Source organism: Ciconia boyciana, chromosome 10, assembly GCF_034638445.1.
Source record: "Ciconia boyciana chromosome 10, ASM3463844v1, whole genome shotgun sequence".
NCBI classification, from domain to species: domain Eukaryota; kingdom Metazoa; phylum Chordata; class Aves; order Ciconiiformes; family Ciconiidae; genus Ciconia; species Ciconia boyciana.
The window spans coordinates 13,496,752-13,524,703 of NC_132943.1; the positions used below are offsets into that span (position 1 = coordinate 13,496,752).

At 43.4% G+C, this 27,952-nt stretch overlaps 1 protein-coding gene across 1 annotated transcript in view; it reads left to right on the forward strand.

Annotated features, from left to right (window-relative positions):
• Positions 1–26,625, forward strand: part of SEMA5B (semaphorin 5B) — a 275,812-nt gene extending 249,187 nt beyond the window's left edge. Inside the window, exons 18-24 of the mRNA XM_072874250.1 lie at positions 144–369; positions 1,027–1,245; positions 3,072–3,242; positions 4,153–4,302; positions 5,213–5,257; positions 8,458–8,663; positions 24,594–26,625. Coding sequence (XP_072730351.1) covers positions 144–369; positions 1,027–1,245; positions 3,072–3,242; positions 4,153–4,302; positions 5,213–5,257; positions 8,458–8,663; positions 24,594–24,749 — 1,173 coding nt within the window. The 3' untranslated portion in view covers positions 24,750–26,625. The remainder of the gene's footprint in view (positions 1–143; positions 370–1,026; positions 1,246–3,071; positions 3,243–4,152; positions 4,303–5,212; positions 5,258–8,457; positions 8,664–24,593) is intronic.
• The last annotated feature ends 1,327 nt before the right edge of the window (positions 26,626–27,952 follow it).

The following is a 27,952-nucleotide window of genomic DNA, read 5'->3' on the forward strand; positions in this document are numbered from 1 at the left end:
TGTCTGTGAGGTCAGATAAAGTGGATGGAGGTTGTTTTAAATGCAGAGGGTACCCTCTTATTTTCTGGGGTGTAAATAAATCTCTGTCAGTTAGGCTGCTGCTGTTTAATAAGTAAGGAGAGAGTGGGTTTCCTTCTCGGCAGGAATATAAGACCTGCAACCCAGAGAGCTGCCCGGAGGTGCGCAGGAACACACCCTGGACCCCTTGGATGCCTGTCAACATCACCCAGAATGGTGCCCGCCAGGAGCAGCGCTTCCGCTACACGTGTCGTGCCCAGCTGTCCGATCCCCATGAGCTGCAGTTTGGGAGGAAGAAGACCGAGAGTCGATTCTGCCCCAATGATGGCTCAGCAGTGTGTGATACTGACTGTACGTCTTGCCAGCTCTGGGGACCATAGGGCAAGCCTAGATTTGGTGGTGGAAGGGGGAATCCTCTCAGAACAACCAGAACCTGATTGTGTCCTCATAAGTCTCGGCATGTATGACTAGTATCACTGCAGAATAGCAGGGATGGAGAGAGCCCTGTGACTTAGAGGTCCACACAGTTGTGAGCTCTGTGCTTATGGCAGTGTAGATTTGTTCTTGCTACTGCCGTGCTGCCCCAAAAAGAACAGGCAAGTAATGAGGGTGTAGAGAAGAAGAGCTGAGCCATTCTACAGGACAGTGTGTCTTTACTCTTCTTTCTCTCTGGAGGTCCCCTTGTGCACTGCCTCTGGGGTTACTCCCTTCACTACTGCTGTGATGCAAGGCAGTGTCCTGAGGGCACAGCTTTGACTGCCACAATTTGCTGCCCAGAAAGGTCATTTATCAAGGTTATCAGTAGACTCCGTTTGTGTGTGTACAGATTTTATTTTGCATCTAGCTTAGCTGTAACCCTGTGGAACAAAACTCTTGCTAAGGGCTTTCAACAGAAACTCTTCCCCAGGGCACATAAATCCTGATTTTATTCATGAGCTGAAGCCCTTTTAAAAGCCCAACAACTGATTAATTTGTGATCATGTGGTGTCTTGTTTGTTTTCCTTGAAGCTCTTGTTGATGACCTCCTCAAGACTGGTAAGACCTCTGCACGGATTATCAATGGGGGCTGGTCCTTTTGGGGGGCCTGGTCTTCCTGTTCCAGGGACTGTGAGTTGGGCTTTAGGATCAGGAAGAGAACATGCACAAACCCTGAACCTAAAAATGGTGGCTTGCCCTGCGTGGGGTCAGCGATGGAGTACCAAGACTGCAATCCACATCCCTGCCCAGGTAACCATGATCATCTTCCTGCATGAAATTCAGAGGTGTTCTTCCCCATCCTAACGGTAGAGGCACAAAAACCCCCAGTATTTCCAAGCACCTTTTTTTTTTTAATTTGGGGGATTTTTCCTTAATTTTTTTAAAGCTATTGTAATGACCCATGTATGTGATCTTTAGTGCTATGACTTACGTTTTGACTAGGCTCAGAGGGTAACACAGCCACATCCTCTAGAGGAAGTAGTATTGTGGCTTGTCTAGCAATTTTTGGCTTCAAGAAGGTTTGATGTTCCATCCAGTGGAGGGCATCACAGTGCATCTGCACCTTGATGAGTTGACAGCTTAATAAATGTGGCTTAATACTGTGTAGAGATGCTTGATGTGGCGGTTCTTCTTGTGAACACTTGTTTCTTCCCCCTCTCCTGCTTACGTATTGTTCTTGCGATGGGCATCTACTCTTGACATCAGTTACCATTTCCTGCACAGCCAGCAGGGAGTATTCTTGCCTGGTTTCCTGGTTTTCGAGTTTGTCCTCATGTTTATGTTGCACTACTGGTCCAGAATAGTAATAATAGTCCACTGACTACTGTATTCTCTCTCACTTATCCTTCTCCTTGCTCTGTAATAACTGTCTAAACTAAATTTAAGTGATCTTACACAAATTACCTTGCCTCTTTGCAGTTCTAGCAATTATCGACCTCTGGCAATATAGTTTGTGGCCTACACTTGAAAATGCTGTATTATAATAGTATTATTATGATTCTAAAATTCAATACAAACATAAAATTCCAATGCAGATAGGAAAATATGATCAGAATGTGCAACAAGAGCATAGCAGGAGTGTCAAATATTGCACTCTATGGCCTATAAAAAGAAAATAACTCTAGCACTATAAAGGCAGCTATTAGTACTATTTTGGAAGCTCTCAGTGGCTTTTCACTAATGTCTGTGTCCTTCTTCTGTGCTGTTTTCTCCCCTTGGATACTATGATGTTTTACAATCTGTTCTGAGTGCATGATTACTATTTCTCTGTGTCTCCCTCCTTCCCTGCCTCACTCAATGTGTACACACAAATCTTGGGTTTATCTTGCACTAAGTCATCAGGTTATTATCTTCTGAAATAATGGCATGTGGACCTGCAAATCAGGCAGTCTAGTAAGCCTGACAAGGGGCGGGGTGGGAATCAGGGATCTTAAGTCCCTCCCTACTTTTACTATTAACCTGTTATGGGGCTGTGCTCAGATAAAGCCTCTGAATTTCTGTTTCCTGAAGGTTGGAGCTAGAGGAATCGGGACTCCCACAGAAAGGTGCTATATTAGCTCCACTTAGGTTGTATAGCACTTTTTTCCCAAGTGAATCAGCTGTTGCTGTAGGTGAAGTGTTAGGAGACAATATAATAATAATGACAATGCTGTTTTATAAAAAGGTATAGAATGGAATGGAATGGAATGGAATGGAATGGAATAGAATAGAATAGAATAGAATAGAATAGAATAGAATAGAATAGAATAGAATAGAATAGAATAGAATAGAATAGAATAGAATAGAATATTTCAGTGAATACCCTAAAGAATAGTTTCTATTTTGGCACTTTATGATGCAGAGGCTTTTTGTGCATAGACTTAATTCTGCATCTGCAGAGTGCAGCACATTCGTACCCTCTCTTGAGATGAAGTTCTTGTTGTCAGGCCCAAATGTCCTGGGGTGCAAGAAACTGCTAGCTAGTCTGGGCAGGGTGGATCTGGAAGGTGAGATACTGGGGCTCTCCAGCTTTGTCACAGTGAGAGGAGTAACCAACAGCATCTACCTCTCTCTCCTTGCTTTTCAATATTCTTCAGTGAAAGGCTCGTGGTCTTGCTGGACTCCTTGGTCTCACTGCTCAGCAACCTGCGGAGGAGGACACTACCAGCGCACGCGGACTTGCACCAATCCAGCTCCGTCTAGCGGAGAGGATATCTGCATTGGTCTCCACACTGAGGAGGCCCTTTGCAACACGCACCCATGTGAAGGTAGCCAGTTCTTGTCCCTGCTCCACCTGGCTTGGGTGGTGGTAGGAGCAAGGCACATCTGCACAATGTTTAAAAAATAAATCAGAAACACCACCAGTTAGAAGCTTTTCTGTCCATTCAGTAAATGTCTATTGAGCCATGGAAAAAGGAGACATCCCAGTGTTAAACTGCAATGCATCACCTTTCTCTTTACCTGTTTACTAGCCCATGTTCTGGCATTCTGGTGCCAGACAGGCAAAATCTTGTTAACGGCTGATCCATTTAAAGTAATTGAAAAAGCAGGAGCTTGGTTCTTCAATGTGGAAGCTTACAAGACAAACAAAAGCAGTCATGAAGCATCAATCTGTACAGTTGCTGAAGGGACAGTCCTTCCTTTTTCTTACACAGACAGGCAGATGAGCATGTGCTACAACTCAGAGGACAGGGTTTAGATCTGTGCTGGTTTTGAACCACCTTTGTGTATTTCTGATCCAGTGCAGGCTGACTCCTGCCCTTAGGAACATCAGCAAAACTCTCTAACTGCTGTAACATGTGCTGGCTGCTTGGGGTATCCCTGGGAGGCCACCTCTAAACTTGGAGGTCCTGGTGCAACATTGCCCCATCCAGCTCCTTGTACATCTTTAACCAAAGAGCTGATACAGGAGCTTTGAAGACAGCTCCGTGCTGCACAGTGCTCCACCAGGGGTTGGTTCAGTCCGTATTAAGAAAGCTACAACCTGACAAGTAGGGTATGATGCTTGCATTGTTATTTGTATGGAGAAAATTAAATTAGGCCCCTGGATTAGATGTGCGAGAGAAGCCCAGGCCAGGATCTAGACATCCTTCAGCATGGGAAAAGTTTGGTATCTACAAGGGATCCTTTCCCTTCTTGGTGACATTGTCTGTGTGTTTTCCTGATCTTGGATTTCAGGTGGCTGGTCAGAGTGGTCAGAGTGGAGCCTGTGTAATGAAGAGGGCATCCAATACCGCAGCCGTTATTGCGAGGTACACAGCCCAGACTCTTCTCAGTGTGTCGGAAACAGCACGCAGTACCAAGATTGCCTGTATAATGAAATTCCTGGTATGTACAGTGTCATGGAGGAGGGAGAGGGTGGGCCTGTTCAGGAAAGCAGCTTGTGCCCTGACTGTCAAGCTAGGCTGAGATTTTCTCTACTATAAATTGGGTTTGGATGCTTCTAGAAAAGCAAGCAAACAAACAAACGTCTTATAAACTCCCTTGTTGCAGGCACAGTGTAACTGGCATTCCTCTAAGGCAGCTTAGCTTTTCTTTAAAACAGAATTACCTAGATTTGTAATAAATAACTAGTATTGCTTCACCTGAATTGAAGCTTTTAACCTTGCAAAGTTCATCTCAGGCTGGGTTATAAAAATTATCTCTGTTCTCAGTATGGATATGGGCAACAGAAGGTCCTTGAGTTCAGGTATCAAAAGAAGCATCCCAAAAGGGCAAAGAAGTAAGGTGAGGCAGATGGGGAAAATTGGTGTGTGAAGTGGGGAGATTAATCAAGGGTCTAACAGAGCAACACTGTTGATGGACAGATGGTCATCAACATCTTCCACCCTGTGTTCTGTGGAAATTGAATCTCTCAGGCAAATATTTGACATGGGTCTAGACTGAATAACCCCCTTCCACGTGTTCTTTTCTGGATTACAGTGCCCTGACTTAAAAATCTGAGCTCTCTAGGCAATGGTACTCTTCTTTTTCTTGGTTTTCTCAGCTATCTTCTTTCCCCTAAATCAAAGAAGCTGAACGGTGATCAGGTAACAGTACTGGAATTGTCAGGTCTTTGGAGAGGTTTTGTTGCATGTGTTTCACACTCTGAGCTTATAATTCAACTTAGAGAGACTCTCAGCTTGCTGCAGAACATGTGAGCAGCTTCTCATGTCTGGAGCACAGGGGGTTTAATTACTTAAAGAAGTAAGGTGATGGCAAAATGACAACTTTCTCCAATTGTCTTCTCTTTGTTTAGTGATCCTGCCAGCCTCCAGCATTGATGAGAGCACGAACTGTGGAGGTAGGGTACCACTAACTATATATCTTATTTCTATCTTAACCTGACTTCTTTCCTCCCTGTGCAGTATCAACCAAACCATTAATCTATACAGCTCATATCCCACTGATAGCCTTAATTCCACTGGAGTCTTGCTGTCTGAGTCAGACTGGAGGAATGTATCGCATGTCCACTTGTCAGTTCCAAGATTTTTATTTATTTTGGGGTTTGGGTTGGCCACTGAGGGTCATTAATTACCTGGGAGCACATTGCTTGTCTCTCTCTACCCACAGAGTAAATGGTTCAGGAGAAAGGAAGGGATATTCCTCATTCCACCACTGTAAGCCTCCAGCTGTTTGGAGGCAGGTGTTTTTAAATAACCTATAAAGATTTCAGTGAACAGGGTCTCTTAGACAGATCCTTTGCTGATATAGGACGAGATTAGAGTTTATACTTGTCCTCCAAGCACTTCCTTTCATTCAAGTCCTCACCTTTCACAGAAGTTGTGTCTCCTTTCTGCATGTAACTTGGAAAGATCCAGCCATTAGTGTCACTTTTCCACTGCCCTAAGAGCCCCTGTGATAAAAATGCAGACTGAAGAAAATGGCAGGTTCCTTCGACATTTTAAAATGCTAGTTCCACACTAATGACCATGTCAATTCCTGCTAGCATCAAATCCCTGCTTTCCTGAAATCTAGATGATCTGCAGGCTGCCAAAATCTCTTCTCTCTGTGGAGGTCATGGCAAAAAAAGGCATGCCACCTGTGCCATGGAAATGTGGCCTCTCGGTTTGTGACTGTGGGGAAATCAGTGGAATTAAGATTTCAGCACCTGCAATGTAACAGTTGGCTTTCTGCATCACTCCTTCTCCCTCAGAGGGTGCAACATAACTGCTTCAGTTCCAGGACTCCTTGCTACAGCTTGCACTCTGCTGTTGTGCGCTATATCCACATTTCCTTCTTTTGCCACCACCATTGTATTTGCTGTCGCAATCTACATTCTACCGTAGCTAATATTATTTATTACTTCGTGTTCTACAGTATTTGGCAAAGAAGCCAATCAATAGAAATTCTGTTGATGCATCTCAGAAAATCTATATTTTCAAAGTGATGAACCAGAAAGCTTCCCCCCTGGGGACTCACATGCTGCAAACAAAATAATTCGTTTTTTCCCTAAGATGCGGCTAAAAGTCACCTGAAAAATCAGATGGGTCTTTCAAATGTGAGAGGGAAATGTAAGAGAGCTTTGTGTTTTAGACAGGATTTCCTACTGTAGTGAACTGGTAAATGTAGCAGTGACATGAAACATTCACTGCAATATAAGCAAAGCTGGGCAGGAGGAGAATGTGACAGTGTCATGTGGTTTCACTGAGCATGGTTGCATATTCTGTGTTTTAGCTCTCATGAGTGACATAAAGCAGGCAGAGGTTTTTAGAAAGGAATTGTCTTTTTGGAAGTCTTGTAACATTTAGTAGGAAATTATCATCTTTCTGCTGGTTTTTTGGACCATCATCCAAAACACAATAGAAAGTGGTAATCTTGCAATATAATTTTATAGTGTGGTTTAAAAAATAAATGTAGCTCGTTGGTCTAATAAATTCTGTATGTTCCTTACTATAATTATAATTGAAGTGCATTACTTTGCTGTAGAACTCTATTGGTTTTGTTCTTTTTAAACTCAGGAGGATATTTTTTAACTGAAGGTTAGAGGAGAGCAGTAGACTAATGGGCAGAATTCTCTATTTGAAAAGCTTATCAGTTAAAATGTAAGATAGCACCAAAAAAATGCACACCGTGATCAGACTAAGAATGAACATCATTTAAAGCCACTCTCCGAGTAGTCCCTTCCATTTCTCTGCACACAGTCAAGTCAACGCAGCAGTCTGTCCAAATGAATTGGCCTTTTAAGTATTATGGGAATTTTACCGCTGCAGTTGCCACTGAGCCGATGTGGCTGTCCCTTGGGACAGCTGCGCTGGGGGAAGCAGGCAGGGGTGTCCCCCCCAGGCACTAGGGCCCCTGTTGCTCCTCTTTGAAGGATGACAGAGCAAAGGCAGAGGAAAGGCAGTAGCATTTGGAGTCATCATCGCTGATTCTTTTTCTGTAGATCCCTCCCTGCGCATAGCAAAAGGCAACAGGGTCATAAAGTTTTGCCACCCAAGATTGCTTCTGGTTGCTTTGTTAACTCAGTGGCTGCAAAGGTCGCTACTGTTTGTTCTGTTGCCAGTGGAGATCTGTTGATGGTTGGTTTTACCACGGGGTTTGAGGCTCTCTGAGGTGAGGGAGGAATGAGGAGTACTATTTGACTGTGTCTTCCCCCACCAGCCAGAGTTGTGAACTAAGTACCTCCCGGTGCGTGGGATGCACAACTACAGCTCCTTCCAGAGGCCAGAGCTGTGCTTGGAGGGTGCTGCTGCAATCCCACGCGGAGAGATCTCTGTAGGAGGCTTTTATAGTCCAAGAACTTTTATTTTTTAAATAGTTGCACTGTAGCTACCCTGCCGGCACCTGCCTGCAACTGGCTTCCTATCTTTGCAGTTTGTGGAGAAAGCCAACAAAGAAGTGTTTTTCAAGCAGTTCCCCCCTTTCCTTTTTCCACCTTATCTTTCCCATTCCCCTGAGGACCCCTGTTTCACTGACAGTGGTACAAATACACCTCAGAGGTAGTGCAGACATGGCCAAGGCAATGCCGCCCCGTGAATAAGCAAGAATGCTGAGCACACTTGGATTACATGGGGGAGGAATGTGTATCTCCCCCACCCCACACACAGTCCCATAGGCATTTTGGACAGCCGACAAAAGGGGATTTCCCCTCCCTTCCTTTCCCTTCAAAGAAACACTGAGCATTTTTATCCCCTTATTTCCATGACACGCACATGCTTTGGAATCCATTAATGTGCATTGTTTGTACGACTCATTTCTTTAGCTGTCAGCTTAACATAATGTTTAGTTTCAATATCAATAGAGGGGAGAGAGGAGAGACAGGGAGGGAGCTTTGAGAAAACAATGCATGAACCTGTTAAACTGCACAAGGCAGAGCTGCAGTGGGGAGACCGATTTGCGGGGAGATTATGTCAGTTTATGTTAGAATGTAAGACTCTGGCTTCAACAGCTTATTAATGTTGATCCTGAGATGTCATAGCTCTGATATGCACCTGTGGTCTTGTTGGGAGAGGGAAAAAGGCCGTTCTTTAAAAATAGCATCTCTTGCCATTTCCCTTGCAGGTTTTAGTCTCATCCATCTGATTGCCACTGGGGTCTCCTGTTTCTTCGGTTCTAGCCTCTTAACGTTTGTGATTTACGTGTACTGCCAGCGCTGTCAGAGGCAGTCCCAGGAGTCGACTGTTATCCACCCAACCACTCCCAACCATCTCCATTACAAGGGCAACACGACCCCCAAGAATGAGAAGTACACCCCTATGGAGTTCAAGGTAGGGTACTTGATGAGAAATACCACAAACAGCTTGATACTACCTGAACAAATTCTGTATTTATGTCATGGATGGAATTGGGTAGGTTTGTGTTTCGTGCCCGGCTGTTGGCATTACATGTGGGGTTGAAGGGGCATTTAGCCATACTGTCACAAAGGGGTTAAAAAGTCCCATTACTGCAATGGGATTTTGTTCTGTTTCACAGTCCTGATGAATGCCAGTCTGGCAAGTACATACCAAGATACTCCAGCCCATTCTGACTATTGTATGCATACAAATTGTCCTCTGAGAAATCAGTAAGAGCTCAGTTCAGTGCATTGTTAGTGCGTGGTAAGAGGAAACGGAGGGGAGGAAGAATAAAAATGGAAACTTCATTAGACAAATAGCTGGGAAAATGCTTATTGGTAGGATGAGATTCTGGAAATGCTTTGGGAACTGCCAAATTGGAAAGAATGAGAAAGCAGAGAGGGTTCTGCCCCCTCTATCAGTACTGGACAGAACTTACCTCAGGCAGCCATGCAGAATTCAATGATAGCAGCAGAATTGGGAGTTGAAGCCTTAGGAGAAGATGAGTATTGAAGTGACATACTCTGTTGGCATGTCTGCTTACTAAAGAGACCATCACCTGTTATCTGAGCAGATAGGACTAAGGGTGCAAGAGACACTATCTGAGACAGTAGCGCATCGCTGTATTTGAACATCGGTCTCCAGGTGAAGTGTGGGATCAGAGAAGTGAGCAGTGGGATGGCTGAACGGGCTTCATGTCACCACGGGAGGAAAAGCCTGCCTAAGGTCACTTGAACAGTGTGGAGCATTGTTTGGGACATGACCACAAAACAGAAGGAAACCCTGTAGCTGCTTGCTCCTTCATATACTATGTGCTGTTGACATTTTGATTGTCTGTTTCTGCTGATCTGGCCTGGCTTCTGACTGAGACCCAACAATAAGATCAACAGTAGGACTGTTGCCGTAGTCTAAACTCCCTGGGTGTTGGGGACCGTTTCTATGTAGGGATTTTATAATGCTGGGCACAGGATGATTCCTGATACATGGCCATGATTTGCAATGTGAATATGCATCAGAACTAAGAGCTTGCATCAAATCATTTGAAAAGACTCAATGTTGCTTTGGTGTTTTAAAGGAAAACAGTTTGAGCTGGAAAATAACAGACCAGTTTGGCAATAAGCATGTGCTGAATTCCTTGTGTTGGGCATTGCAGTCCCTCAGAGGATCCTGCTGCCTATAAATGCAGTCTCAAAAATACATTTCCTAGCAGCATAAGGCTACAGTTGCATACAGTTTTATAAGGGTGCAGCATCATAATGCGAGTCAGCATGGATTTGTGGAAAGTAAATCATGTCAAGCAAATTGGATTCCTTTTTTAAATTAAATAAATATTGATCTAGATAGGAGGGAAGCAGCAGACATATTGGGATTTTCAGAGGCTTTTAACAAAGTTTCACAGGATGTATTATTCTACACACTCTGCATATATGGGTTAGGTAATAAATTATTAAGACAGGTAAAGAACTGGGACGTCATCCTGGAAGCTTCAAACTATGAGAGTAATCCATTCAGTTATGTGAGCAGGTGTGGCAAAGTCAATAGGAAGACCCAGATGAGAAAAGCTTGCAGGAATAAAGAGATGAGCAAGAGTATCCCCATGTTTCTTGCATAGCAAACAATGAAGAAAAGAGACAAATTTATTTTTGTGGCCAAAAGCAGGTATTTACAGGGTTGGCCTTGTGTTAACATTTTCTTCATTATTTATATTGTGCTATCATATGTTATCAGATGATGCTAAAATAGGAAGAATGGCTAAAATTTAAGTGGATGAAGTTGTTCACAGAATGGTCTTGATCAATTAGGTAAATGGATTATGAAATGCAATATGTCTGTGCCGAGTGGTGCAGTGGAGTAGAAGTAATAACAAAGCTAAGCAAAGTTTAAAATAGCAGCAGATTAGTTAATGTAGTATCAGGAGGGAGTTGACCTCTTTGATAGATCCATCTCTGAATACTTGATGTAGTGTGTAGTAACAGTGAGCAGCTGTTAGAGTCTTCTTTCGAGGGACATAAGAGCCTAGGCATCAGATCAAGTTTTGAAAAGTCCAATTTATTTAAAGGAAAGCATTAGCTAACTGGGACTGTATGAGTTAGGCTGGGGGGAGAAGGGACTTGGACACAAGGAGAGATAGACCAGACGGGGCTTATTTATAGAATGTTAGGAAGTGAAAGAGTTCAAATGCATAAATCTGCAGTCATTGGACAGACCAAAACTAAATGTTTAGGAGCAAAGGGGCTACTTGCTGAGAAGAACTTGAGTCATACACTTTCAGAGTGGTGAATGAGGCAAAGAGATGTACAGAAAGGGTAAAATCTGTTTACCAGGTGAAGCCCCTTTTCTCTATTCCTGTTGAATATTTCCTTATGTTTATCTTCTCTATTGGCCCTCCTTTCTTCAACTCTTGCCTGAAAATGTCTCATTTAATACTACAAATCTGCCACTCCTCAGTGTTCCCTTGAAGAATACAGTGTTAGTGCAGTAAGAGGAAGGCTCTGTGTGCTCTGTGCTGTGTAATTACTTACAGAACTTGTTATTAGCCAGCTTTATATTTAGGAATAGCTGGCAGATTTTTCTAAGGGTCAGGAGGGAGTTTTTCATGCCTTCAAGGAGCATGTGTGGTTTTATTGTGATGCTACACAATTAACATCCAAATGATGGAGGAGCTAAAATTCACCTTCTGGAAAATGAGCATTGGACTGAGCTTGGATAAGGGCCCATCTGAATTTAAAATGTGTATGTATGAAAGAAAGTGAAAACACCTGAAATTCTAGATTCTAAACCCAAGTAAGTTTCAATTCAGCAGATACCAAGAAAACTGCCCCCAACATTTTTAGGTAATGAAAGTAAAAGAATCATTGTAGGTTTGTGTGTGTGTGTGAAAGAGTTAATAAATCCATGATTAAGGAAATACATGGTGTGTAGACTACTTTTCAGTAACAGAAAATGATAATACACAGTGACATGATGGCAGCAGAAGGCTGAGCATATGCACAAGTCTATTATTTTCCATTCTTTGATAATAATAAGCCTTCTGCAACCATCTTTAGTTTTGTTTTCATCCTGAAATATCTCTGCTCTCCAACCAGCAGGTGAACAGAGAAGAAAGTTTGGCAGTGTTACATTCAAATGTACAGCACTGAATGCAAACTCATAAATCAAGGTGAATTTTATATGAAGGCAGATTTTAATGAAGGAAGTGCTAGCTGATACGAGCCTTGTTGGACATTTCAGCACAGCAATGCAGTAATGCAGATCAGATGTAAATATCATACATAATGGTGACCTATTGATCATTTAGCTGATGCTAACTTGCCTAGGCAGTGTTTTGCAGAAGAGTGTTTTATTTTTGCTGGCTTCTTTTCTCTTCCTGTTTTTCTTTCTCAAGAATGCTGTGAGGTTTATTATTAGCTATTTTAGCCATGATGTCTTAAAAGATTTCATGCATATGCATTTACCAGCAGCATGTTGATTTTGATTTGTTATTCACAGATCGTAGGGGAGAGACCTTTTGGGTCACCTAATAAGCAGTTCATGTTTCATTAATTGGTTAAAGTTCATACAGCACTCCGACAATATTGAGGACTGTGCAGAACAAGAGCATAATGAAATAAAAATTATCTGCTCTTCACATTTTGGCATGATATGTTACAGAACCACCTACAACCTTCTCAGTACTGCCACGCCGATTAGTTAATAACTGGCTATCAAAGCAGAGAGGAGATCCTCTTTTTTAACACTTTACTTCAGCTACTTAGTGACTTACTCATGTGAGTTACTTTAATTAGAGTCACGCTGATGAAAAGCCAGGTGATCCTGCAATAGAAGCAGGAGGGTGTAGGGTCAAGGTTGAGCCCTTGTGAATTAGGAACTCTTGGAACAGCCACACATAGAGAAAGGGTTTGGACTGAACTTCTTCCTATTGCTAAATCTTCTGCCAATAAAGAGCGCCAACATTTTATTCTACACGGGATTTGGACCGGCAAAGGCATCTGCACATTGGTCCAAATCCAAAATCCAATGGCCTTTGGATCAGGCCAGATGGGATTAGTGAGAAATGTAAGTTTGCAGGGTGGTTATGATGATGATTCTGCAGATTTTCTTCTTGATTGTGCTGGGCAGACCTCCCTCTGTCCTTCCTTCCTTGAACACAGCTTTAGTCATGAGTCACGCAGTCAAACTCTTTCGGTACTGGTGCCTCTGATGTAAATAAGCTGAGGAAGCACCTGAGCATTGCATCTGCTCTGGGCATCACCGCTACTCTCGTAGAAGCTAAGGGCCAAACAATGAAGTTGTGCTCAAGCAAAACAGTCATTTATGTCAATGAGCAAATTTATTGTGGAGGAAGATGAGGTGAGAACTGAGTGAGATTGCAGGATATGGCAATGAAGGAGGGAAACTAAATATTTGATGTATCACCTGATACCTGAAGTTTCTAGGACGGCATCAGAACAATACATTAACTTCAGTAGGACTGAGAGTCCTGCACTTGCCCAAAGGTATACAGCAAATATAAATGCAGCTACCAGAAAATGGGGGGAATATTCAGTAGATCACTTGGGACTCTGTATAAATTAGAAGCTACAATGAATATTTTTTTAATAAAGTGAGAACTGTTGCTCAGTTCTCAACAGAATGCTGTTGAGAATCAAATAATGGTGCAGAGCAGACACCCCCTGCGAAGGACTCCGGACATTGTGATCCACACTTCATTACTAATCCTGAATAATTCATGGCAATAAAATACTAACGTGGAGCCATATGAAACAGAAACCAATTCTGTCTTTGGAAGAAGAATCCTTCTGAATAAAACAACAGGCTGGGTGTTTGGTGTGGCTTTCAACGTTGCAAAAAGAAATAAAGCTCAGGGTATAGGAAAGTGGATCCCTGTATAGATTTTAAATGTCTCTCTCTTGGTGATGGTCATTTTCATTGCCACTGAAAATCACACCTTTTTATAGCGCTGAGACAGCCAGTGGTTCAAGTTTAAATGAGCTTTAACTACTGTCAAGTGCCTTAGGGGAATGTTTGTCTAAGTCAGCCTTTGTCTCTGAGGATGTTTGTTTCTCTCTACCATGGAAAACTTTGGGCTTCAGTGTCCTATCGCTTAATTTGATATGTTGCTACTTCAACTAAAATTGGCTAACCCATTTATTTGTAGTGATCACAGCTCATACACTGATAGCACTGTGATATAAGCTTTTTTCTTTTCCCGGTGACCCTTTCACTGTCCATCATTCAAGCCCCAGGAAGTGGCTGTAAAGTTCAGACATAAGCCAGCAGTGATGATACCCAACGTCGTCAATAAGTTATCAACAGCCTCCCTTAAGTATTTGCTTTAGCTGCATGGTGTTTTAGAGAGAGATTTAGCTGATGTAATCAGCTGGAAAAAATAAATACATATATATGTATAAAAATATAGTAAATCACATTGAAACATAAATTTTGTTCCCAGTGAATTTCATGTTTAACAAAGACTATTTCCCCTGAACAAAGTGGCATTTAAGAACATTAAGTGCTTGAATGGTAGAGTACATATTTTTAGTACTTACCATGAGTATAGTATTATTTGAAAAAGAATAGTAGGGGCAGGGGGTTGTATTGGCAAAGGAGCATTGTGCCCTTTCTTGTATGATCCTGCAGTTGCAAATATCACTTCAGGGGACTCTCAATTTACATAATGCCTGCTAGGAAGGGAAAGCAAGAAAGCTTACTGATGGGGAAAAAAGGATTAAGTGGTGCATCTCAGTCAAAATCTATTAGTGTCTTTTCTCCCCTTTATAGCACTGGGTCGAGTCAAATTGAGCAGTCAGGCATGCCTGGAGGTGTGGCTGTCCTAGGATGGTTGTGCCTGTAGAGTGATGTGCATCTCTTGGAGGTGTCCTCACCCCATGGCAGCAGTGGCTCAGTGGGTTGCCGTGTGCAAGTCACAGATATCTCCCTCTCATAGATACATTATTTAAGAGTAGGGGAAACTGCCAATTCGGATCAAATGTTTCCTTGCTCCTGCTGCCTCTGGGATGCTAAGCAGCTGCTCACAATGGTCCCCCAGTGGGAACTGGTCCCCGCTCCGTCCGCTTTTCTTACAACCCCTTCATTACTTCGCAGGGCTGTTGCTGCTCACCGTGGGGTGGGAATCCACATTGTTCCTCCTCCCCCACCATTTTGAGAGAGTCCAGCTTTTGGGATTACTTTTTGTTTTTCTCTTTAAGCCATACTGAGAAGTGCTAAGTGACACTGGGGGTAGATGCTTCATATTCATCCTGTCATGTTTTTGTCTGTTGACTCAGCCTTCTCTCCTCCTCCTTGTACAACCAGGCGTATCTTCTCTACACCCAGGTCAGGGGTGTGGTCCATGCTCTGCCTTCTTACAGGCTAGGCTAGTCATCATGGATGCTCACATTAGCCTTTCTTTGGGGTTGTATTACTGCAGCTGTGATAATCTGTGGATGCAGGCAAGACAGGTTTGTAGGCAGACAAGTTTTATTTTGTTTTGGTTTGGTTTTAGTTAGATCAATGAGTACAGCTGGAAAAAGCTGGCAGGTTTTTGAACATGTGAGCTGCTATTTCAGACCTGAAGACAGGCAGATCTGTTCAAAAGTTTATCTGATTTTTCCATCTACGCTAATTGATCTAATAATTGATATTACCTTTTTCTTGCAATTTTTGCCTTTCCTAATTTCTCTGAGGTTGACGTGTATCTGCCCCCACCCACCCACCTGTGCTGGAAGAAGGAGAATTAAACGAAGAAGAACTGCAGGAATGGGAATAACCAAGTCGCACTGCACTGACTGCTGTGTATTTACATGACTTCCCTCTACTGGTCAGAAGAGGAATATTTCAAATATGCCCTAGCCTCATTTGCTCATGGTTCTCCCTTGGTCCAGGTGCTTGAAGTGGTCTTGCCTCCTTGTCTCCTCGGAGCTCTGGCTGGCAGTGTTATGCGCATTAGCTGAACTGGGAAATCCTCAGTGCCTCCAAGATAGGCAGGAAGAATTAATTACGTGTTTGCAGAAGAGTTTAAACGGAGCCATGAAAGAGGCAAGGAGCTAAAGCAAAGGGAGAGGATAATATTAGACAAACAATAAATACCAGAAAACACAGAACCTTTGCGGTACACTTGGAGGGGAGCTGCCTCAGTATTCATCTGGAATAGCTCCACTAGCGAATAATGGATTTTTAAGTAGAATTATAAAGAAATCTCACTGCATACATGCAAAATAGATAGCTGTGTCAGTATTCAGAACTAGAGTTGAATGTCCAGAACGTGTTTGGCAGCTCTGAGAGAGGACAGCTGAAATACCTGAGCTGTTTTTTCCTGAACCATGACCAGCCTGTCCTAAAGAGCAATTGAGAGCTCAGGGCTGCTCAGGATGTGCTGGCTGCTGCCACCACACAGGCTGCAAAGGCTGCAGCAACACTACATCCGTTGCCACCTTTCCCTGGTACATCATTTATATATGCACAATAGGTTTGGCGTAGGGTAAGCAGGAGTAGCTCTGCCTGCATTCCCCTATGGCTGGGGGAATCCTCATTAAGTCAGCTCTAACATCGTCGTGAAATTTGGCACAAAGCATGTGAATAAAGGAAAGAACTGAAAATCTGCGGATGAAGGAGTCTAGATGGACTGTATCCCAGAGTCTGTGAGAACCAGCTAATGAACAACTCCAATTACCTTTATAAATATCATGGATCTTGGGCAAACCCCCAGTGCCATGAAATGCAAAGGTAATACAAAAGTGTTTGTAAAAAAGCAGGCCAATTTCCTCCCAGCTAATTGAGTCCCTGTTAAGCTACCAAAGTCCAATGCACTGAAGTCACACAAGTAGCTGCAGTAAGTCTGTGTGAGAAACACCAGTTGGATTTGGGGATAAGAGAAATGATCTGTAATCATACAGGCCCACAATCGATAGAATATGCCTGGACGTTCCTCATTCAACAAAGCATATCAATGGGGTGTTAAATCCCGCTTGGTCTTTAAAATTTGGCAGAGTTGGGGCCATACTAGAGAGTGAAACCAGGAGAAACAAATGGGATTGACTCAACTGTGCTTTCAGTTACAGCGATGGAAGCTCATTGAAACAAATCTGTGTCAGTGTTAATATGCAGGCAAATCTGATTTAATATTTGAGAGGCAACATGTCACATACATACCCTGACGAAATGAAAGGTGGTTGGGCTGAACTGACAGCTGAGCCAGGACCTAATCCTGAGCAGGAAGAAAGCAAACACGAACACTTTTTGCACAGAGTTTCAGCATTAGAGGATGAAGGGAAAGCACGAGACCGAGCTGCATAAGGGTAGATTCTCAGCTGGTTAAAAAGGTAGCTTCATTGGTCCATACACCTAAAGAAAAGAGGATTATATTGGTGTCTGAAATAATCTTGTGACATGTAAGTAGAAATTGGCTTGGACAAGAACACTGCTGCAGAGATTGAAACCTGGCTAATGGACTGTGAACATCAGGCAATTGGTAATGGGAACATACAGGGGTATGGGGAGGAGTTGTGTGGGGCACCGCAAGCAGTAATGCAAGGTTTGGCTTTATTTAATACTTCATTAAAGAGCTTGGAGAGGGTGCAGTCAGTGTGTTAATTAAACTAGCAGAAGATATTAAATTGGGAGGTGTGTCAAAAAAACAGCCATTGCTATAGAAATAATGGAAAATGACCTGGGGAGATTATAAATGTAGAGAGGAAATAACAAGGTGAGATGCAGCATGGGGAGAAAACAAAGCAACCTTGAGGAAAATAATCAAAAAGCAGCTATTTAGAGGGTGGGAGATACTTGGAAAGCAATAAGACTATAAGAGACTGAACGGAGTTAGCAGATGGCAAATTAGGCCAGTTTTTACTTTTATTTCTATTTTTACTACTTTTTTTTTTTTTTTTGCACCACTGCTGTTACACCTTTGCAATTCTCAGTCTAAATGTAGTGCTGTGGGCTGGCACCAGGCTGCATGACTTGTGTTGGTAATTCACCAGCATAAGCAGCTCTGAGGCCATCCGAAAATTGCGGGCTGCTTGCTCCAATGTAACTGCAATGAGGCAGAGAGAACTGCCTTCCCCAGACAGACCTGCAGCCGGCTGCTGTGGCCTTACCAGTTACTGTCAGCGGAAGCCCAGTCTAGCCCAGTTGCTCTAGATGATCATCTGCACCCAATGCAGATTACTAAACTTAGATTTAGAAGGCAGTGATTATACCTCTGGTGAGTTAGTCTGATAGAACATGCACAAGGGCAGGTGCTGTAGCTCCGCTCATGAGCCCCTGTAGTAACGCTATAGTGTACGTGAGGGACCCAGGAAGGGCATACACTGACGCATAGCAGTGCACCAAGGAGACAGTTTACACCTTCCCACACAGCTGAGATCATGTCTGCTATATCCTGGGCACCAGCTATATTGGGAAGCAGCTTGGGGCAGCCCTGAATTCCTCTTTTGTGTCTGGACGCCACGTCATGGATGTTGCCACCACCAAATTACTGGCAAGCCAGGGATGAATAGCAAGCTTTAGGCTAGGCACCTGCACTTGCCAGTGGGAAGATTTCCATCAACAACTCGGACATCAGTTTCCAGTTCAGAAAAATACTTAAACCTGGATTTAGCTCTACGCAGGGACTCACTTCAGTTTGCTTTACTATTACATACAGTTTGTTTTGTCATCTTACTCATGTGCTTAAAGTCAGAGATGTGCCAAAGCATCTTTCTGAAAATGGTCCTTTATGTTGCCAACTCTGAAGGTTTTTATAAGTTTAAAATGGCAGTAATATAACCTCACTCCCTCCTAAGTATAAGGATAAAACAGCTATTTTCAAACAGCTATAAAAAACTGTAGCTATTCATTTTCTTATAATTGAATGTTAGTTCCATTGTCAACCCAAGCACATCTACAGATGCTGCTGTCATTTGGGGGTTGTTTAATTTATTTACCAATAACAATGAACAAAGAATTTCCAGTCTAAAAATATGGTAAGCTTCCATCCAAAAAGAACATGCAATCATAAGTTTAGTGTCCCAGTGGGATTTTTTTGTATCTCTTTTTGAGAGGAAAAACCTTCTTTTATAGAAAATAGGTTCCTCATCGCTACATCTACACTTCACTGTAAATCCTGCAAACAGCCTTATTGAATTCATCAGAAAAAACTCAACACATAAACCCTGGCCACTGCAACCTTTGACTTCAGTGTAGGCACAGCTCAAGAGATTTTATAAAAGCATCAGGTGAGATAGTTTGTATAGTGTAAGACACTAAGCAAATTTTTAAGAAAGATCGGAGAGAAGAATCATTAAAGTCTTAAAAATCACTCTTAGCTTGCAGTAAATACACAGGTCTCATAAGGTCTTTCTGGCAACTTTCCATCTTTCCAGGGTCATTTGTAATGCATAGCTCGAGAGGCACAGCAGCGTGGTGGCATCCGGTGGATCAGAAGAAAGGGAGCATGTGGGTGGGCCAGACGTCATTTATTTTCCTGGTGTCAATTATTGCCAAAAGAGGTTATTTTAGTTGTATGGTTTATTTTGTTCAAATGTAATTATTATGCTAATTATTTCCAAATTTACTGGTTAATTATAATTCTGAGATCTCTGCCTTGGTACTTCCAGAGATGTACAAGCTGTGGGAAATGTTTCATAATATTAATATGTTTCCACAACCCTAAGTCATTTGGCTAATGTTCCTAGAACACAAAAAGTAACATCCTTTAACAAGAAGGCATGACTAGCTCCATAAAACAGCTGATCTGCATCGAAAAGGCATTTTGCTCAATCTGATTTCACTGCAAGAAACAAATGACTTAAAAGGATCACAAAAGAAGCTAAATGTTGGATCTTGGCTTCCTTACATCATTGCACAATTCCCTTATCCCGCCATTTTCTATGGAGATGAGGGGGAGTAATGGCCGTCCCACTGTTGCTACAGGAAGTCTGTTGGATGCTGTTCCAAGGAAAATTGGAAACGCTACTTTAATTCTTTTAGGGCTAATTGTGCGACTGAGTTCAGTGGGAATTTTGTCCCTGATTTCTGCAGAGGCAGGATGCAGGATGCACATGGGCTTGATTTGGATATTGCTAAGGGGAATGGGTTGACTACAAAGTTGCCATCTGCTACCAGGACCCTAATTTTAGACCTTTGCCTATGTCCACAGTGAATGACCAGGGTTAGCAGTGGCTAGAGTTGTTACCCTTGGTTCCTTAGTGCCTGCGCTCACTTTGTGATGAAGGAAAGGGGAAGTTTTTCTTTAGTACACTGGGACGTTCAGCATTACAGACAAACTTGCAAGATGGAAACTTCCAACTTTGCAGTCAGTCCTGGCACAGGCGACACGCCTCTGATGGGTCATGCCCATTGGAAAGGTGCACGCTGCGTTGTTCAGCCTCTGCAGAGGTTAAAGTGGTGAGAACTTAACTATAAATACTAGACAGAGTGGTTTGAAGCTGTCCAGGAAGGTCACCCAACTTTTTCTTTCTTCTTTTTACCTTTTTAAAGAAGGAAGTGTCATGAGTGGGGGGTGGAAGAACTGAAATTATACCTGTTGACAGAGAAATAGTGGGGAAACTGTGAGGCTGGGGAAAACTGTCCTTGCTCACTGACTTCACGGGGACTGTAGTGCTGCATAGCTGGTGAAGATTAACCTACAAAACTCTTGGGAAACTTGCTGACTCTTCCCCCACACCACCCCTAAAATAGAAAAGAAGATCTGGAGCTCAAAGCGAATGCTGAGCTCCAGAAAGCTGAGTGCTTTCTGCGTGAGAAGATTAAGGAAATCTTGCCATTGCATATCACCCTATGGGATCTACTTTATGGCCCTTATTTTAGTATTAGTTGTATGTGTATCGGATGCTTTTAGAAGCATCCTTTTCACTTTAGCTTCTCAAAAACTATATGGAATTCCTTTTAATTGGGGGTGGGGAGATGTTCCTCCCCTTTTTAAGTCAAGTTTTGAAATTTTCGTGACTGTTTATTGAAAATTGAAACATTTGACCTGTTTATGTGTGTAAGAAGTGTTTATACAGCTTGTACATGCAGCTGTAGGATGGGAGTAGTACTGAAAGTCCCATACTGTTACGCATGAAGATGTTTTGATACATCTGGGAAAATGTAAGCAAGTAGGTCAGTGGATTATGACTTAATGATTTGGAGCAGAGGCAGAATTTGGAGGAGTAGTGGCAAGGCATTGCTGGAGAAAAAGTAACAAATGGAAAATCTGAATGATGACTTAGGCTCAAAATACCAATGGAGAAAGCTGAACAAAATTAAATGTATGCATATGGCAACCACTTCTTGGCCACTGTAATACCGGGGACTTGGCTCAGAGGTGGCTGAGCTGAAGAGGCAGTCGTAGGAATTGGGCAAGGGTCTGTTCTGTGTTAGTTTTTGTGATCAGCTGTAGTTGTGCTGGGGTGACGACTCTTGGCCTTTCCCATTGGGACTGATAAATGTCGGTGGGAACACCTATGGGCGCAGCAGGCTGTTTTCATCCCCACAATAACCCCAGTGAGTTCAAGTTGTCAGGAGGCTCTGACCTTGACGGCATAACCCATATAGCATTGAGGAAATATCTTCCAAAGGGAAAGTCGTTAGCCATCTCTGTACTGTCACGGCGAAGAATTGCAGGTCGAGAGCAAGGGTTAAAGCTCTTAGTAAAAACATCACAGGAGCCCACCCAGAGAGATGTCACTGTGCACCCTTTCTCCTGCAGTGCGTGCATGAGTATGTATGTGTACATCTCTCAAATTCACTGCTGCCTAATTTCCTTTCTTCAAAATATCAAGCAATTTCTAGTGCCAAGGAACCTAATCATCTATTTATTAAAATGAGACAGACAATAAGTTTGTGTGGGGAAATGTTAAGGCAGTGCACATTGATCATGCTGATTTAGGACTCTACTGCCATCACAGCATTTCCGGAGACAAATTCTTTGCAGCTAATTGCATTATAAATTCCGCTAAACCATTTTCATAAGGTATTTTCCTAAGATATAAGCCCTCCATCGAAAATAAAACCAAAAAGAGCAAAGGAGCAGTTGTGGGGTTTTTTCCTAATTAAATGTTATATGAAAGTAAGACAAGAGAGAGAGAAAAAATGCAAATCGTGTTAATTAAATGCTAAGTCTGCTGTAAGGGGCTAGTTTTAAACACTGTGGGACATGTTGAAACTCATACAGATTTTCCAACTGAAAGCCAAAAACGTAGTCCTGAGTTCTTTGTCCTCAGATCAAGATGGTCCTGAGCCATCTCAGGTCAGGATTTTGATGTCACCAAATTTCAGAGGTGGTAATCCTGGCATGTCATGAATCTTAACTGTCCTGAAAAGTGACCCAGATGAGTCCTGGATGCTGGACCACCTTCAAGAGAGCCCAGGGAGTGTGGCAGTGGGAATCAGCCTCTTCCTCCTGCTGGGGTGGACCGTGGCCGTGGGGTTATGCTGCCTGCAGCGGGTATCCTGGGCTAGAGACACTGATAGGAAATAGCAGTCGTCGTGTACAGCCGGCATGAACACCTGTGGTGTTCGCCAGAGAGCAGTTCCCCCAAATACTCAGTGGTAGTACTTAGCAAAGTGCATTTCTACAGGGGATCTCAATCGTTTTTATCGAGCTGGGTCAGAAGACACTGAAGCAGAGAGCAAGTTAATTGGATTTCCCAAGGAAGCATAGCAAGCAGCAGAGGACTGAGCCTGGCTTCCTTGTTTCCCAGCCTCCAGCACAAAGCAGCAGACTCTTGCCCACACTATTTTAATATTTCTTTGGGTGACTGGGAGCAAAGCATGACATTTCTTTTCTTCCTTCCATATTGAAGGGCACAAATTCTCATTCCTTGGAAATACTTGTCACTTTGAGCGTGCCTATACAAATTCTCTCCTTAATTCCTACAAGTGACGTGCTGTGAGCTCATTTTAGAGAGTCCAGGCAGGAAAAGATCATAGTCAGACCAGGAGGAGGCTGAGTCTCCTCTGGATTTCATGTATGAGATGTTTCAGGTAGTGGCCATTTCCAAAAAAGTTATTCAGTAGTCCAGCAATTGGGAAATTTCTTTGCCAGGGTACTTTTGCCATAGGAAAGCCTTTCCTCCTAATGTCTTGTATGAAACTGGGAGTCGCAGCTCTCAGGGTAGCTATAACTGTCAGTCTGCTATCGGATTAGAAGAAAGCATTTTCTTTTCTTCCTCCTCCTCTCCCCCTCCCCATGCAGTAAAATTACTCGATTACAGAGAAATTGGGAGATAAATGTACTGCCTGTGGTCTTGTCTTTGAGCCTAGGGGTAGCTCTGACCATTTCAGCAGTCACAGCTGGGATGTGGCTAAGCCCTGACTGTGCCATGGGCACAAGCACAGGGCGAGACCCCCCTCACCTGACTGTAGACTCCTAAAAGTTGGGCACCCACTGTCAGCAGGTCGCCCTGCTGCTGCCAGGGCTGGGGGGGACAGGGGCTCCCCCAGAAGGCAATTTTCATCCACACCTGCCTTCATGCAGGAAAGAGGCTTCTCCCTGGCTTGCCAATGGAGCCCCAATGCCTGAAGTTTATGTGGCTGAAGTTAGAAGGCTCGAGAAGGGCTAATGGAGCTGGGTATTTCATGGGCTTGAGCATTAGTTAATTAATTTTCATCTTGCCCTGAGCTGGTTGGGTATGAGCTGTTTGTCTCAAGGGGGAACTGAGGTGAAGTGGTTCCCCCAGGAGCATCGGGTTGTGGCCCAACAACCATTAGGTCCCAGGACTAGTTGCCTCATTAGACCTCTCCATCCCTCTGCTCCAGACAGGAGAGATGCTGATGCCCTCTTTAAATGTGCTGTGCCCCTATCATGAGGATTCCGTAGCAAACACGCCGAGCGTTGACTCCCAAATCAAAGGAGTGAGTTCCCTGCATGACAACCATTAGAGGTGCACGTAGGAGCGACATAGGCCAGAGAGATGTAGAAGAAATTTAAGCCAGGGGTTAGTTGAAAAAAACGGTCATAAATGTTCCTCAGCCAAATTCACAGAAATCAGATGACTATAAAGATGAAGGAGAAAGTTCCATAAAATTATTGCACCCCCTCAATGGAATTTCATCCTTATGCATAGGTGATGGCTGGTATAGCAATGGGCTTTAATCTGGGGGAAGGGGGACATCTGCTTGCTGGTGGGAAGCATAATAGTAATTCTTGCAAAAAGCAAAGAAGGGGGGAAGAGGGGAGGGAGAAAAGCCCCATCTCTACATTTTTATGGTAAAAGGGGCATTTGTGGTTCTCATTTTTTATGTTGTTGTTGCCAACAATTGTTACGTGGTTGTTAAATTTTTTTTTAAGTCATTTTAGTTTTTCCAAAAGTGACCATGATTTGTTACTTATACTGTAGCTTACAGAAGTGACACACTTAATATCGGGGGGTCCAAACCTGGATATCTACCAATGGAGATGGAGATCAGGTAAATGCACACCTGCTCTTCCAAAGAGAAAAAGCTGCTGTTTGGCAACTGGTTTGAGAGGGAGCTGCAGGCTATAACATGAGCATTTTGGAAGAGATTAGATTGAGCACTGCCATTAATCACCAACTTTTGTGTAGGCCCAGCATGGTTTTGTGTGACAATGATGTTCAGACGACACGCCATCTACCAGGAGACTCCGGGTCCCTGGAGAAGGCTCTGGTTTCTGGCCCTAGCAGTAGCTGAGGACAGGTCCACCGAAGGAGACCCGGCAGGAGCTGTGGTCCCCTGCAGAGTAGCCCCATAGTGAGTACGATGTACCATCTTACTCTCCCAGCCGGAGGGAAGGCGGTGGTGGCTGCAACAGAGACCGTGATGGAGAAGGCAGGTGAGAGGGAGGTGTGTGCAGGTAGAAAAGAGTAATTATGCGGCACCATTGCCATGCCTGTCATCTCCTCTTCTCTTTTACAGACACTTAACAAGAACAATTTGATACCAGATGACAGGACCAACTTCTACCCATTGCAGCAAACCAATGTGTACACGACAACCTATTATCCCAGTACACTGAATAAATATGACTACAGGCCCGAGGCCTCCCCTGGAAGGACCTTTACCAACAGCTGATGACGGACAGATCCTACAGGACTGGATCACTTCCTATATGAATTTTTTTTAATTGATTTTATGGACCAAATACTGGCCCAGCCTCTAGATGTAAATATTGTACAGTAGGGTCTTTTTTTTTCCTTTAGTTAATTGTGTTTCTTGTAAACAGCACATCTCCTTACAAGGACAAAAATGCATATGGACCATTCTGCAGAGCTTTTGTGGATATTTGGCTGGAGATGGCTCTTACTACTGCAACTGTTTATGGCTGGAAGATCAGCGTTGCTGTCCAAGGCCAACGTTGTCAAGGAGGTGGCTGTGTGCTGGGCTCAGTGGCCACCACGCAGCAGCACATGACACCCGGGTGCACTCTAAGCAAGGCAAGAGGTGGCCTCCTGGGGCAGGGGTGTCTGTCTGGTGAGGAGCATCCTTCCTGAGACAGGGTAGCAATGGTGCACTGGATGACACACAGCTCATGAGACAGGCCGAGCGGGACTCCATCGTGCCAACAACTTGAAGAACATTTTCTTTTTCTTTTTCTTTTTTTATTTTGGATTTTTTTTATGTTTCTGGGGGAAAAAAAAAAAGTAACTTTCTAGGGCAGTGTTCCCTGTATCTTCAACAGAATCCTTTCATATTACAGGAAATACTCTCCGCAGCCTTCTTTGGTAATATGCAGTTCAGCTGACGAGAAACAACACACAAACAAAGTGCATTACCCAAAGAAGCTTTCCAGAATGTTTCCAGTCTTAATTAAAAGAAAATTATACAGGCAGTGAGACACTGAGAAAAGTAAATGTTGGAATAACATCGGAGACATGAACTTGGAGTGCCTAACAAACAAAGATGTTTATATCACTGGAAAAAAAGATGTGATGATTGCCGCACAAGAGCCACGGGCTTTTTTTCTTTCTTCCTTTTTCTTTTTTTCTGAGACAGTGTTAACTCTTTTTGTTCTAGCTTTGATCATGATTGCGTCTGCCAGGAAAGGCAACTTTAGAGGCCATGCTCTTCTTGTGGGAAATCACCAAGCTTTGGGCTAATTTTTCCTCTTGTTTTATTGTTGGTTTTTAGTTCATTTACTTTCAAAGAGTGAATAATTCTGACTTTGCAGGGGGAGGGTATTTTTGTAAGGAATGTTTCCATAGTCTGACATGACCCAGAAAGTCTGCTGCACATTCTTATAGCGTCTTCCAGTCAGTACTCTATGAAATAGTAACACAGCTGAGTAATGTGCGTTGTTTGCCAATATTTCTTTAATTTTTCTGAACAAAAACAACCCAACAAACAAATGCTGCTGCAGCTATTGAAGTAAATTGGGGCGGTAGCATTATTAAACACTATATCCAGCCTTGAAGTGTAATTTTGTGTATGTGTGTGACTGTGTCTATAAGAACTGTATTAGTTTGATGCAGAAGCCATGTTGTCTACAACCAGATGTTTGTCTGACATAATTGTTTGGCAAAAAGGAAACTTATTGCTGGTGCTTAATGTACAATTACATCCAATGTGTTAGCAACGTGAACAAGTTCACTGCTGTTATCATTCAGTGTTTCTAAATATTTATAATGAACTCCTGATGCTAAGGATTTTAGAATGTCGCAATACTGAGCATGAGATAAAAGTACACCCCGAAATGCGCATGAGCTCCACGTGGTCCTGAGCTTGGCTTTGTCGTCTGCATCTTACTTGAGCAATTGCCATGCCCATGCTTGGCCGTTGGCTCGGCTGTGTTCCCAGCGGTCCCGTTTGTCTTCGCTTTATTTCAGATTTCGCTGTAAGCCGACACCAATTGCTTCTCGGTGCTGTTCCTTTGCAGTTGCTTGTTTGGAAGCCCAGCTTGGGCTGTGTGCTCAGCTCTTTCACGTAGGCAGCTGGTAGGAAATGAAGAAAGACTGTGTTGCTCGTGACAAGTATATTGCTTTTCCTGCAAGGAAAAGCCAACATGGCTCTGTAAGCCTGTGTCATGGTGGTTGACCGGAAGGCAAGAATAAAGGAGCCTCCCATTTTTAAATTACTTTGTTCGACTTCAGTTTGCAGTGATTGAAGGCTGCAGGGATATTTGTAATAAAGCGGGGTCATTAGCACTGCCATGAGGACACCTTAGGCTCAGTGGTGCCCACCATTTCCAGCAGCTGTTTTTCTAATTTAGCAGCTCATCCTGCTTCTGCTCTGGTCTCCCCAGGTGAAACAGAGGGAACAGAGGAAGAGAGAGAGAGGTGCCCTTAAATAGATGTACTTGCATTTGAAGCAGCGGGGTCAGGAGCTGATGCAGACCTCGAAGCTCTGTCTGAAGCAGCCTGCTGCAACCCTCCAAGTAGGCACAGCGGCTCGGCGGCCCTAACCCCGCCTGGCAGCGCAGCCGGGGCGAGAGCGGCAGGAGTGAAGCAGGATGGCCGGGGAAGCAGAAGAGCACTGGTAGCAGGTACCAGCGCCTGCAGGGGGGCTCTTCCCTGGCCCCTAGACCCCATCTGAGGAGCGATGCCTTTGTGCCTCCTGCCGTAACAAGTTCACCCCATCTCACTGAATTTCTGCGTCCCCCTCGGCAACACTGAAAATCCTCACTTAAAGTAGTTCTAGCAAGTATGTAGCCCAGGGGTTGAAAATTATTACATTAGACTATCAGAATGGGATTTCCCAGCTTTAATTTATGTGATTCAGAAGAAAACACTGGCTCCCAAGATCACTCTAGCTATTGTAAAATTAAAGCCATCTCTGAGCTTCCCCTTCAGAAGATTCCCTGTATCGACACATTCTGCAATTACCATGCACGTGGCAGGATTGCAGCTGGAGTTTGGGGGGATGCAAGCAAGTCAAACCTTGCACTTATTTTAATTTTCTACTTTTCCTTTCTTTTTCTTTTTTTTTTTTCCCCCCTGCTTAAACATTTTTCCATTTTCGGCTTCACAGAATAACATGATGTAAACTGATTTTATTTTTTTTTTCCCCAAAGTGCCACATAGCAGCTGAAATTATTTAAATGTTCAGCTCACCAAGATAGGTCATTACTGCCATTATGCTCAGGAGGTGGATATTTTGTAGGCTATCAGAGGGCAGATGCTTCGAGGGTGGTGCATGTGGTTATAGTTTCATCAAGACTTTCCTTCTTACCAGCCATCCAAATGGATTCAGCCCTTTTTCATATAATTGGCAATCACAGCAAGGGTCTGTAGACTCCATTCGAGCAGAAAGTAGAATCCAGGAGAGAGCGAGAGAGAGTG